We start from the raw sequence: 13,269 nt of genomic DNA, 5'->3' as shown, positions 1-13,269 counted from the left end.
CAAATTTGTTTATGAACTACCAGTTCAAGCTTAGAAAAGCCCTTTTCCTTCAGCAACAGCCAGAGACAGGGATCCAGTGAACACAGGTTTCCCCTGCGGTCAGATGGCCCCTCACCACTCTGCTGGAACTCAGAGTTCTGCTACGAGCAGAGCAGACACATGCAGGAAAGCTCTGGAAGAAGTCAATCCACATATAGCAGTGCTCCAAGGTGTACGTTATCAGTGATCTGCACTTCCAGTCCTACAGGAGTGCATGAGACAGGAGGCAGTGCCAGGTGCACACTGGCTCGGGGGTTTGTACAGAACAACCTTTCAGAACCTGGAGCACCAGGAAAGACACTCATGTAGGAGCGGGGGCCAGCTGGCACTCCTGCACTATTGGCACAGAGCCAGAATTAATAAGACTTGCTGTACTTGAACTGAGTTTTTTTCTATTGGGTTTCTCTTTATCATGATCTCCAGAGTGTCCTGGAATACCCATGTGGATTATTTTCCTCCTTAGCTAGAATGTCCCAGCCCTGCTTGTCCCAGGCAACACAGACAGATCCTCTTTCCTCACATGACCATGAGATTCCTTTGACTTTACTTCTGCAGAAGCAGGAGCAGGTGGTAAAGAAGGAAAATTAATACAATTTAAAATCTTTACTTAGACAGGAATTTGAGAATGAGCAGAGGAAAGATTGAAGTAGAAAGATTCGTACTTCGGCCTTGATCTAAAGCTCTGTTTGTTTTTTCAGAAGGAGGGAGCTCCCCACAGCAAATGTTGGGCTAACAATTACCTTACCAAGTGGATTTTGATTCTTGTGTCCAAGAAGAGAAAAATACAAGATGCTGTTACAGGACTTTATTTCAAGATGGTCAGTTAACCTGAATATTTAACATTTTAAAATATAAAAGCACAGGCCTGCATAAGAATGATCAGTCTGCTTTTCTATGTGAACAGAGGAAGAGCATATGCTATGTTAACATTCAAAAAAAAATTATATGCTGATGGGGAATGAGGAGGACAGGAAGATCAAATATTTAAATGTCTTTGTTTAAAAGTTATTTATCATTCCTTGCTAATTTTGACAAAAAGGAAAGAGAGTTGTAGTAATAACCACTGAACCAGTATGGGAGAGGTTAAAGAGAAGACAGGATTGAGGCCAAATCAGAATGTATTAATAAAATAATAATTATTATAAATAATAAGAAATGTATTTTATAATTCATTATATACATTAAACATCATTATATCCTTTCTGATCTTTCTTTCCTGTTCAGCCACATGAACACCTGAGGCCATTGTTGATGTTCCCCAATATGTTCAGAAAACACATAACAAGAAGATTCTCAGTCTCTTTAGTGGCCTCAGGTGACAATCTCCCAGGAAGAGGGACTCTTCCACTTGGAAGATTCATTATCTCAGATGTAAAACCCACATAGCTGTGGAGCTGCCCACTGAGCAGAGCTGAGTGGAGGAGCTTGAGGACAGCAAAAATGTGTGTAAAGGGGATTAAATTGCCAGTGCTCTAACTCAGGGAATCCCTTCAGAACTGAAACTAAAATTGAAACTCAGGTCCACAGCAAAGTTTTCTGGGTTCATGTCCCATCAGAGGCTGTTCTATTTCCTCAGGGAGCTGTGTTCCAACAGACTGACAGGGAAGGGGCTTGGTGCCACATCAGGCAGTGACAGGCAGAGGAATCTTAGGTGGGACAGTAACTTTTTCCAACTGAAGTGTGTCAGAATCTTTCTGTGCATCATTAGGTAGGACTAATACAAACCCAGGTAAGTGTCAATATTTATCAGACATAGCTCTGAGTTGGAAAGTGTCCACTGTGGTGGACAGACCATGTCACATCACTGAGAGACACTGCTGGTGGCAAGAGCCTTTTATCTGCATGACTACACACTTCAGGGCCTCTTGAGAATCCTCATTTCTAATGGCTGGAACTCATTAATGGCAAAGAGGGTTCAGAAAAGTGTAATCACTCCTCTCTATTGCTTTCCCACAAAAAAATTGCTGTTAACAGTGGTATTTAATATTGGTTTGAGTGTAATGCACGAAGGGCAGCTAAGCAAATATAAAACAACAAAACCAGCTTTTAACCTTCCTGACTGGAATTTGCTGCAGGGACAAGAACAAAATGAAATGTAACATTTCCCCAAAGAGATCCCACAGTCCCTGCATTGTTCAACATCCTGCCTCAGAACAACAAAAAGTCAGAACAACTTTTTCACTAAACAGCTTGTCAGACACAGTTAAACCCCCTTCAGCAGATAGTTGTGGGGAGGCAGAACATCTCGGGAAAGACCAGCTGCAAGCACAGGGGTCTGGGATGCCTGTGGATAAGAGGTCCAGACAGGTGATTCCATTGGCCCCTTGTGGCCTGATATTTAAGAACATATGAAAGATTTCTAAGGACTACTGTGAAGTTTCAGGGCCATTAAAGCAGCTGCTACTGCCCTCTTGAGAAGCTGACATCCCAGTTAACGTGCTGGGAAAGAGAGGAGGAGAATGTTATAGTTCCCTAAGCCCTCCGAGCCAGCGCTGCCGCCGGCCGCGCAGCCTCGCTCCCTGCCCCAGCTGCTGCTGCTCACATCTGCACCAGCACTGGCGTTTGTGAGGTGATGTGGATGTGATCCAGATTCAGCCTAACCTGGCAAAACAAGCCAGCTCGCTTCACCCCACTGGGTCACTGCTCAGGCTCACCCTGTGGCCTCGTGAAAGCCGGTGCCAGCAGCAGCCAGGAGCAGGGAACACGCGACAGGGACGGCTCTTGGCAGGGAATATGTAGCAGGGACAGGCGGGATGGCTCCTGGCAGCAAGCTGCTGGCTCTGGGGGACTCTGGGTGAGGGACTCTGCCATGTTTTCCTGGTGACACGAGTGCAGGCTCACACTGATACTTGGGGCAGCCAGGATGGCCTCACCAACTTCAGCCACAGGTGGTACTGCTGCTTCCATGCCGCTCTCCCTGCTGCCCCGGGGCAGAGCCAGTGTCCCCCAGGACATGGCTGACAGCAGTGGGCAGGCATGGATCTGCCACCTCTGCCCCTTCCAAACCAAACCCCAGCACAGACCTAGAGCCTCCCATGCTGTTGCAAAAATGTGGAATACGTCAAGATTGTCTTAAGTCAGGAAGTTCTTTGGTGTAAGGTCTTTGTATACTTTCAAGCCTAATGATCAAGAAAGGAGACCCCATCAGTGGAACAGGGAGCAGGCGCATCCCCTACCCATGGACATCCTGTAACTAACAAGCTTTAAGGACATAGTAGATCAAGATGTTGATTTATGTCTATATCTACATTGCTAACCTGGCAAAATATTCAAGGTCCATGTATCCCATAGGTGAACTATGTTCATTGTAATACCTACATCATGCCTACAGCTCAAAAAGGCTCCTGGGTTATGTAACTGTATGGAAACTACTAACTGATCCTAATAGAGGGGCTGTACTTGGGAAGTTACTAACTCTGAATTTCCATGTCTAAAAAATGCTGTGCAAATTCTGCTAGGGCATGCTGGATTTGTTGAATATCACCAAGCTCCCAGGCTTGCACAACTCTGAAACAAATAATCTTGCTGACCTTTATTTCCACTGGGAAGATTATCATATGCAGCACCAAGAACAGGACTAGGTGCTTCCTTTCTCAAGGAAAGGCGGTGTCATTTGCATGCAGATCCCAGTTTGGCATCAGGAACTCGGCTCCAAGGTTGAACACGTCCAGAGATTGCTACAACACAACAGGTTCCAAGAAAGAAAGGTCTTGCTGGCCTTTACCTCCTGTTGGGCAGCCCATTGTCTGCACCTGAAACACGGGCTACTGGCTCTCCTTCCCATGGAAAAGCACAGTCATTTCCATTCAGGGGTCCATCACCAAAATTTATGAAGCCACCTCCAATACTGAATACATCCAAAGATTGCTCACACGCAAAAGGTGCCAAAGACAGAAAGGTCTTGCTGGCCTTTACCACCACCAGGCAGATGATCACCTGAGCACCAAGAGGAGGAGCAGGTGCTTCCTTTCCCAAGGAAAGGTGCTTTGATTCACTTTCTGGACCAGACCTCTGCAATTTGGTTGCAAAATTTGCTCCAAAACTGAATAGATCCAGGGACTGGTCCTACACAAGTTGAGAGAGGTCAGAAAGCTGTTGCTAGGCTTTACTGTTGAGAAATAAATCTGGTCCAGATAACTCAGCCTGCAAACTACAGACTGAAATGCGGATTGAGCTCTGGGTGGGAGCCATGAGCTGCCAGCTCTGGTTAACAAAGGGCACAAAGACAGGTCCAGGTGATGACACTGAGAAATATAGCAGGAGCCAGGGAAGTGGATGGACACAGAGAGGGGGACAGGAGCCAAAGACTCACAAGGAAGAGCTGAGACTTTGCTGTGCTCAGACTGTGAAGGCGTAACGGCCCAGGGGTTCAAGGTCCCTCCCTGGAGGCACCGGCTGGAGCTGTTTCTGTGTTCCTGCGTCGCAAATAAATTGTTTTGAGGAATGAGACATGTGAGACTGCTGCGAGAAACGGAATGCAGGGACACCCTTCGGCTCATTTGAGCCTCCCATTGTGGAGGGGCTTCGGTTCCAGCAGTGAATGTGTCTGACCTCTGGCAGCGTGACTGCCAGGGCGCTGCAGAATGGTCAGAATGGGAAGCTTCCTTAACATTTACCTCCCATGGGTAGCTAATAACCTGCGCTTTAAATACGAGAGAAAGGTGCTCTCCTTCCCATGGAAACACAATTACATAATAATTCTCTCGAACGTGCCACCATCAGCTTGTTTTACGCCGGGGAAGGCTCCCGATCCTGCGGGGCAGCCCTCGCTGTCCGCCCGCCTCACGCCGCCACCCGCCCGGCGCTTCCCGCGGAAGGGGCCGGGCCGCGCCGGCGGAAGCGGCGCCGGGGACTCATGGCGGCGCTGGCGCGGGCCCTGGTGAGTGAAGGGAGGAGGGAGGGGAGGAAGGAGGGGAGAGAGCTCTGGAGCTGAGGGGGAGAGCGGCGTGTGGAGCCGGGGTTGTCCCCGCGCCGCCCCTGTGGCGGCCTCCCCCCGCAGCCCGAGGGGTGTCAGCGGGGGCTGCTCCCGCTTTCCGCCCTGTGGCCTCGCACTCGATGTCTGCCGAAGGAGCGGGGCGAGCTTTTCCCGCGGAGTTTGTGTTTGCTGAAGGGCTGGTGAGGGGTTGGAGCGTGTTTAGGGAAGGGAACGGGGCTGGGGAAGGGGCTGGAGCACAGGAGTGGCTGAGGGAGCTGGGCGGGCCCAGCCTGCGGAAAAGGAGGCTCAGGGGGCACCTTCTGGTTCTGCGCAACTCCCTGACAGGAGGGAGCGGGGTAGGAGCGGTTCGGGCTCTGCCCTCAGGGAACAAGGAGGAGAGGAAACAGCTTCAAATTGTGCCAGAGGAGGTTCAGCTTGGACATCATGAGGAATTTCTTCAGTGAAAGGGTGGTCAGGCATTGGAAGGGGCTGCCCAGGCAAGGTGGTGGAGTCACCATCCCTGGAAGTGTTTAAGGCTCTCTGTGCCATGGTCCAGTTGACATGATGGTGTTGCAGTGCTAGGTTGAACTCGATGATCTCAGAGGTCTTTTCCAACTTAATTGAACCTGTGATTCTGTTGCGTAAGGGTTTGGGCTCCTGATGGGAGCTGGAGACACATGCCTGCCAGTGGGACTCCTCTGCTGGGCTTAGTGTGTGCCCTAAGGGGTGGGCATTGCCCCTATGGGACCTTCTCCTCTCATTCTGGAGCTGTTTGGTAGCAAGGGTAATGCAAAGATTCCAGTTCTTGTGTTACTGCTCAGACACGGGCACCCCCACAGGGCAGTGGTGGAGATACCATCCCTGGAAGTGTTCAAACACCATGTGGATATGGCACTTGGTGACATGGTTTAGTAATGGTTGGACTTGATCTTTTCCAGCCCTAGTGGTTCTGTGATTCAGATTGGAAGTGCGTGGGTTCCTGTGAAAGTGTGGGTTTCCGATGACTCCACTCCTTTCTTCTTTCCCATTCATTTGTGTGCATTTTTTCTTTCTATTAGCCTTGTAAGCATCTGTGGCAGAGTTCCTCTTTTTAGCATATTGTCTAGAACACAGAATTTTGTACCTGGGTATGATCTTATATCACCACACACGGTGGCCAGCGCTGCTAGGTGGGGACAGATGCCCCAGCAACAGGAAAGGCCTTTAGTATGGGGGCAATATCCACTTATGAAATCAGTCCCCCAGGTACTCTGAGCCGATGGCTCAGGGTGTGGTTTCCCCAGTCACGCTGAGCCCTGCCCATTCCAAACTCAAGATGAGAGCAGCCAAGCACAAACCTGCCTAGAGCAGCTCAAATGCAGCGACCTTGAGTTCCTGCTTTCTCCTCCCACCCCTGCCCTTTCTCGGTGCTTTGTCCTTGCTCTGTTACCTGCCTTTTTCTTGGCCCCCCATGATCCCAGTGCTGGAGCAGCAGAACAGTGACAATGGGTCGTGCAGTTTGAATGCATTGAAGAGACAATGGTCAGCAAGCAGGGAGGGAGCAGGGAGAGCAGTAGGGAAGCAGTGAAGCACCAGGAGGGCTCAGCTGTCTGTGGACCCGCACCCCCAGGGCAGGGTTTGCAATGAAAGCTGCTTCTGAAGGAGAAGAATTTGCCTCCTGGGCTTACCTGTCCCTGGGCAGCTCCTCAGCCAGCTGCTGCTGGCATTCATGTGGCAAAGTAAGCTGATTTGATTTTTCAGCCAGACCAGAAAGGTTTCTCTTTGGACAGGAGATGATGTAGTTACCTGCCGTTTTTGTCATCTGAAGTGTGCTCAGCTTCAGCTCAAGAACTGCTCATCCCTGGCATTTCTCAGCATGTGTTTCTGCATTAGAATTTAGTGGTTTCCTAATTGTATGAAAACGAGTCTTAAAACTTTCTGTATTTCTTCCTTCTACTGGAAATGAGGAAAATTTGGTTTTTGTCTGACTTTGAGCTCCTGGTGTATGATACAGCCCTGACATTTCAGCTCTGCTCCTTAATACTGGCATTATGATAAATCTGGCTTTTGCCCAAGATACCTTGATAAATAGCTTGCCTGCTACCTAAGACTTTCCAAAAGGTTGCCAAGAGGATTTAGAAGACTAGTGATGTTCTTTCATCTCTTTCTTGACAAGGCAGCTGTCTGCAGACTATTCCTGAGTAATCCTGTTCAGTTTAGGCTTGGTACATTTTCTTTCAGCCCAGGGGAGAAGCAAAGAAGCACTTGTAATTTGAAATGAAGGCTATATTCTGCAGAGTGGTGCTGGCTTAGAGAAAATTCCTTAGCTCCTCATATTCCCTGCTATCTCCTGGTGTCTGTTTTCTTTATTACTGGATTGCTTATCACATCTCAGCTTTTAAATGTGCTTATGCTTATTTTTTGTTTTCATGTGTCTCTTTTGTTGCATTTGTGCTTTTCAGGAGTTCCAAACCTCAGTATGTTCAAGCTCTAAGGCATAACGTGAGCATGTTAGTGAGAAAAAGCCTCCAAAAAGTTCTGGCAGGTCCTTGGAATCTTGTTGTAATTGTTCACCAAAAAAAAGTTACGTCTTTCTCACTGAAGTGTTTGTTAAACTGTTGGGGCCAGAACACTAGATTATCTCAAGAAGTACTTTGTGGGACTCAGCTGTAATGGTTTTTTGGATAGAAATGTATCATTTTCATCATTTCACTTGCTGATGGTGATGTTATTCCAAAGATCAGAAGCCTGAGTAGTATTGCTGTAGTAGAAGTGGGAAGGTGTAGTAGCCACATTTGTCATGGGACAGGATCTCTCCCTTTGCAGTGTTTAGAACCCCACATCTGTTCCCTTAATGGATTTGAGGTGCAGCTCTGGAGTTGAGGGACAGCCTGTGAGGCCATGGCCACGCCTGAGGGACAGCGGTGACAGTGCAGGTCACAGGAGGGGGACAGGAACTCAGGGTGCTTTGTGTTGGTTCCTCTTCTCTCTGGGCAGATCTGCTGCTCTCGTGGTTGTCCTTTCACTGAGCACCCCCAGGGGCAGTCTGACTGCCCACCCCACCAGATGTTAATACAAATTGATAGATTTCTCTGAAGTCTTCATCTCTCAAAACTAATTCTCTGCTCGTATTGGGTGCTTCAGTCTCTTAATCATCTTTGTGGCCAACCAAAAATGAAGTTATTTTTATTAGAAAATGGCATCTCTGTACATTATTTCCATTGTTAATATAGTGTATGTATGAAGGAGGCAAATATTGTACAAACTTGAATATTGCAGAAGGTGAAAGGTGCAAAGAAGGTACAGGCAAAAAAAGCTCCACCTCTTCTTTGTATTGCTGACATTTTCATGACAGAAAATAATGATCTTCACTGAAATTTATGGGGACAATATGTGCTTTTGGAATACGAAAATTCTTAGCTGTGCCTGAGTAAAGTAAGAGAAAGATGCATAAAAGCTGAGTTGGATGAGGGCTTTTTTAGAGCTTATTCAGTCAATTGAAGAATGCTTCTTAAGCATTTGAATTTATTGTATAGACAGAGGAATTGTGGTGTGGTTTTATGATGTAGACAGCCCACCATTTCCTTCCATTCATCTGTTTCTGCCATCAGACTTGGGTTGGATACTTGTACTGGAAGGCAAAATATTTTCATAATCAAAATTTATACTCTTGTCAAGCACAAGTTGTGAGTTGAATCTGAGGATTGTTAGAATCATGGAATATCCTGAGCTGGAAGGGACCCACAAGGATCATTGAGTCCAATGCCCAGCCCTGCACAGACACCTCAACAATCCCACCCTGTGCCCTGGTAGTGCTGTCCCAACACTCCTGGAGCTCTGGCAGCCTCGGGGCTGTGCCCATTCCTTGGGAAGCCTGGGCAGTGCCCAGCACCCTCTGGGGAAGAACCTTTCCCTGATACACAAACTAAACCCTCCCCCCTGCTCTCCTGACACAACTCCATGTTGTTTTTGTCCTATGAATGAATAAACCTGTGGGAGCAGAGGAACAGTTACACTATTTCTGCACATCTGTGTCCTTTCCTTCATTGCTCCTCTCCTCCTTGCAGAGCTGCCAGGCTGCAGTGACCCAGTGGGCAGCAGGGTGCCGTGGGGTGCTGCAGACCCCTGCAGTCCCAGGCCCCTGGAGGTGGATGCTCTGCAGTGTTTTTGAGGTAAGAGATCACAGCATGTTAAAGTGTCTGAAAAATGGAATGATCTTAAATTATAAAGAAAAAGTAAGGGTTTTTCAATAAATAGGCTTCCAAAAGTGATGTCTTCACTGTGTATTGTGGAAATACCAAGGTAACTCCAGAGCTCTCTGCTGCTGCAAGAGTGAGCTCCCACTCTTGTTACATGTCCAGGTGTGTCTTTTAATAGATCCAAATGATCTGTCCTGAGGAGATTAAATGCAGAAGTCCAAATGGACGTGTTACTTTTCCAAACAAGCTATTACAAGCCAGTCATGTTTGCATGCTGTTTCCAGCATTTTATTTTAGAGAGTACTTTATTTTATAGAGCATCTCCACTGTACAGTGACCTTGGACTTCCTAGTACTGATGGATGTTTACCTTGCACAGCACATTTAGTGTTGTTCCAGTGGAAGCTTTGCAGTTTGGCTCACTGTTGTGGGACAGTCAGCTTAATGCCACAGTGTGTCTGTCCAGAGTAAATCAACTAGAGCATCAAGTAATAGCAGTTAATGATAAAGGGATGAAAAATGTGTAGAAAATGGGAATAGATGCTACTATTAAAGCACCAGTTTGCACCAGTAACATGTGATGTTGGGACTAGGGGTGGAAATGAGCAGTTGTGAAATTATTAATGAAGTTGGGCTTACTCTGCATTCAGTACACATTTGAGGATGACTGCTCTGAACAGCATATTAATGCTGTCTTAGTTAATTGATAAATAAGGTACTTCTAAGTTTGGTGTGCTGGGAGACTGTGAGAGTGTTCAGTATGCAGCTTCTTTCCTGGGGAGCCCACTTGCTCCTACTTGAGAGTTTTCTTTGTTGTGCACTGTATCTGTGATTGAAGTCTTAGGGGCTGTAGTGGTAGCTTTTATACTGCAGTTTGTGTTTTCTCAAGTCTTGGCCACAAAGACAATTAAACAGGCTATAAAGTTGTAGATAAAAATAGCTGTTTGTCTGCTAAGTCAGAAAAAAACAATTATTCTTTATTAAGAGACAAACTCCATAATTAGCAGTAGTGTGAGAGCCAAAGCAGAGAGGCTTAGGCTTTTGAGCACAGTGTTCTACCAGTCCATTCCATCAGTACATTTATAGAACACTGGAAAAATGTGGTTTGGAGCATTAAGCATAGACAGCATTTTGTTTGTAACAGTTGCTGTAATAAATTTGTGCTATTTGTGATGCAGAGTTCTTCAGGATTAGCCAGAATTAATTGACTTGGAAGCAAACTACAGGTGGTTGATGCAAAGTCAGTGGTCTCTTAATTCTTTTCTTTTCTTTTGTTATTTCTACTAGAGACACAAGGCTGGCACCTTCCAACTCTCTAAATTCTGCAGTGGATTGATTCAAGCCAATGGAGCCATCACACAGCAAAACAGATCCTTTTACAATACGACTAAGGTGAGAAGAGTTGGGAAGTTTTACTGTTGGAGGACACGTGCTAGGGATTCTACAGAGACACACAGGACACATAGAGAGGATTCAACCTCTCTCAGCCACAGAGACACATAGGAGAGGATTCAACCTTTCTCTGAGATGTTTTAGTGTAATGTGAACAGTGGGTCTGGTAATTGGAGAAGCAGTTCTGTTCCTTTGCAGAAAATGAAGGGCTGACATAGGAAGGTGCAGTTACAATTGGGTAATCAGGGTGAAGGTTCATTGACAAGGCTGAGGGCTTCCTTCCAGTCAGGAAAGAAATTAAGTCAAGGTGTTGGGGGCAGATGTTCCTTCCACTCATATTAGAAGTGACAAGTTGTTTCCTTATTCTTTAGTCTGGGAATAATGTGTGGTGACAATTTTGCTGTCCTCTAAACGCTGAAAATTGTCATGCAGTCTACTAGTAACAGCTAATTATTGTGTAATCATTTACTTTTCATGTATACTGTTTTATTAATCTGTGGTCTATGTGTCTTGTACATGCATGGTCTCTTGTCTTGGAGTAGAAGTTTTCTGAGGCATGAACCAACTCCATAAGATCAGGTCACCACTTTAGCTAAGGGTGTTATCGTCTCTCAACTAATAAATATCCTGATATCTTGTTAATCCAGTGTGAAGAAAATGGCAAAATGGAACACATGCATGAGAAGTGAGATGACAGAAGGAAAAAGAGTTAGGGACTGATGGGTAAAAGTTCCATGAAAACAATAATCCCAGATTGCTATCTAGCTAATAGTGCATTTTGCTGGTGTGGAGTTAGAGGTGCCTACTAAGAAGGATTTTTTATTGGTTATTTTGACATGGATAGAAAAAATGAAGTAAAACCAGAAGCGTGCAAGGGAAGAGCCCCTGCCTGGTCTTTGCATTTAGTTCTCAGGGTTTTTTCCTTCTTATAGTCAAGTTTTCAGTGTTTTTCAGCTGTTAACATAAACCAAACGTTTTGTAGACAGGGACTGAAGCATATACAAAGGGATTGCACAATTTATCATGGCCAGAGCTAAAGTTCTTATCCAGACTCCCAAAGATGGTGATGCCCCTAATCCCCACTCCTGCCTGCACTGCTCTGAGCCCTGCACAGGCAGCCCTTACAGAGCAGATCTGGGAGAGCAGTGGGTGACAAGACAGTACCTCAAACAAGCCAGGAGTGCCATGAAGATCTTCAAGGCAGGACTCAAGATTTGTTTTGCTGTATTGGAAAGGGCAAGGGGAGGGGTACAAGGACTGAAAGATGGATGGGGAAACTTCCCAGTTAAAATAGCCATGGTGTAAGAAGTCAGGCAGGATTTATGACCAGAGAGGAAGCACTTTACAGCACTGTAGGTTTGAGGTGGGTTTTTGGACTGCAACTTCATTATTTTGAATAGAGAAGTACTTACTCATCTTTGAAATGTGAACTTGACTATGCAGTCCTGGTGGGAAAGTGGTTTGGAATTAATGGTGAGCTCCAGATGTTTCAGTTTATGTTTGGTGTCAAAATTAAAATGATTGTTTGCTTTAAGCACTGCCTTTCAGGTATTGGGCAGGAAAGGCAGGCACCCTGAGGTAGGCTTATGTCCCTTGCACAGTGTCTTCATGAGCTTGTTTTCAGTGAGTTATAAAATACATTTTTAAAGTTTTCTCTCTCTTTCTTTCTCTCTCTCTCTCTGTTGTGGTTTTAGCTCAGCTGGCATCTAAGCACCACACAGTTTCCCCCCTCCTCATCCCAGTGTTTCCTACATCTGATTTTACAGATGCTTATAGGATTGTTTAATTGCATTTGGCTGCAGTTCTGGCATTGACAGGATGAGCTTCAGGCCTTTATCCATAGGTTGAACCAAACAGTCTCTGCTTAAATCCCTTCACCATCTCTTGAGCTAGTCCAGGCTGCCTTGCAGAAGAAAGAAACAAGAAACATGGCATTTCCTAGAGAAACTTGCTTGTTGGTTAGCCATTGGTTTAGTGATGAGCTAACAACAGGCAAATTGAGATAATTTTGTTTTTTAACTTTTTCTGCTTAATGAAAAACCTGTACAGAGGGAGACTTCATATGCATGTATAGATAAGAGGCATATAGTGAAGTTCTGCCTGGGTTCATTAGAGGTTCAGTGTGATTTGCATTCCTGTGGAGAAGATGAATGTTGATTTAGTGAGGGTGGCAGTGGTTATTGCACACAAGCTCTGCCTTGAGCAGTCCCTGTCATTGCCTGGCTGGAGGGGGATTATGGAGTTATGATAGAAGGTTAGGGGCCATTTGCAGTGTAGCAGGGAGGATTACACTGCATAATCCTGAAGAGAAGGTACTAAAAACTGGTTTAAATACCCACAGAGGTGTCAGGGGAATCACTGGGTCCATCACGTGTGGCAGAGGGTGAGATGTGCCTCTGCAGACACTGGTAACAGGGGACCTGGTGAACAGGTTTAATGACCAGCATTCAGAGGAGGAGCTGAGTATCACAGCTCCTGGGCAGTGTTACACTGCCTGGGAGGTTGGCAGATATTAAAATGGTGCTGGGTGTGTTTCTCCCCATTTACCTGAACTCTGGGCATGGCAGGATTCAAGGCATTGGCAGCCATCCATGGACAGTGCACAAGTGCAGAGTGTTTTATCTCAAATGCTCAGGCTTGCTGTGGATCTACACAGGGATGGATTCTGTCTCAGAGCTATAATTTTTGTCGCCTTTACAGTTAGTTTTTAATTAATTATAGCAACTTGTGCAGAGTATGGATCTGT

General features: G+C 46.0%; 1 protein-coding gene across 2 annotated transcripts in view; it reads left to right on the top strand.

Annotated features, from left to right (window-relative positions):
- The first annotated feature begins 4,863 nt into the window (after positions 1–4,863).
- UQCC1 (ubiquinol-cytochrome c reductase complex assembly factor 1) overlaps positions 4,864–13,269 on the top strand; it is a 47,134-nt gene continuing 38,728 nt past the window's right edge. For both annotated transcript variants that reach the window (XR_014616601.1, XM_084217697.1), the window contains exons 1-3: positions 4,864–4,918; positions 9,001–9,105; positions 10,419–10,523. Coding sequence is in view for 1 of the 2 variants with exons in the window: in XM_084217697.1 (XP_084073823.1) it covers positions 4,895–4,918; positions 9,001–9,105; positions 10,419–10,523 (234 nt within the window). In the remaining variant the exon portion in view is untranslated. The remainder of the gene's footprint in view (positions 4,919–9,000; positions 9,106–10,418; positions 10,524–13,269) is intronic.

This window comes from Fringilla coelebs (genome assembly GCF_963513975.1).
Source record: "Fringilla coelebs genome assembly, chromosome: 18".
NCBI lineage: Eukaryota > Metazoa > Chordata > Aves > Passeriformes > Fringillidae > Fringilla > Fringilla coelebs.
The sequence above is the reverse complement of the archived record's forward strand: the minus strand, read 5'-3'. Positions and strand labels throughout refer to the sequence as shown.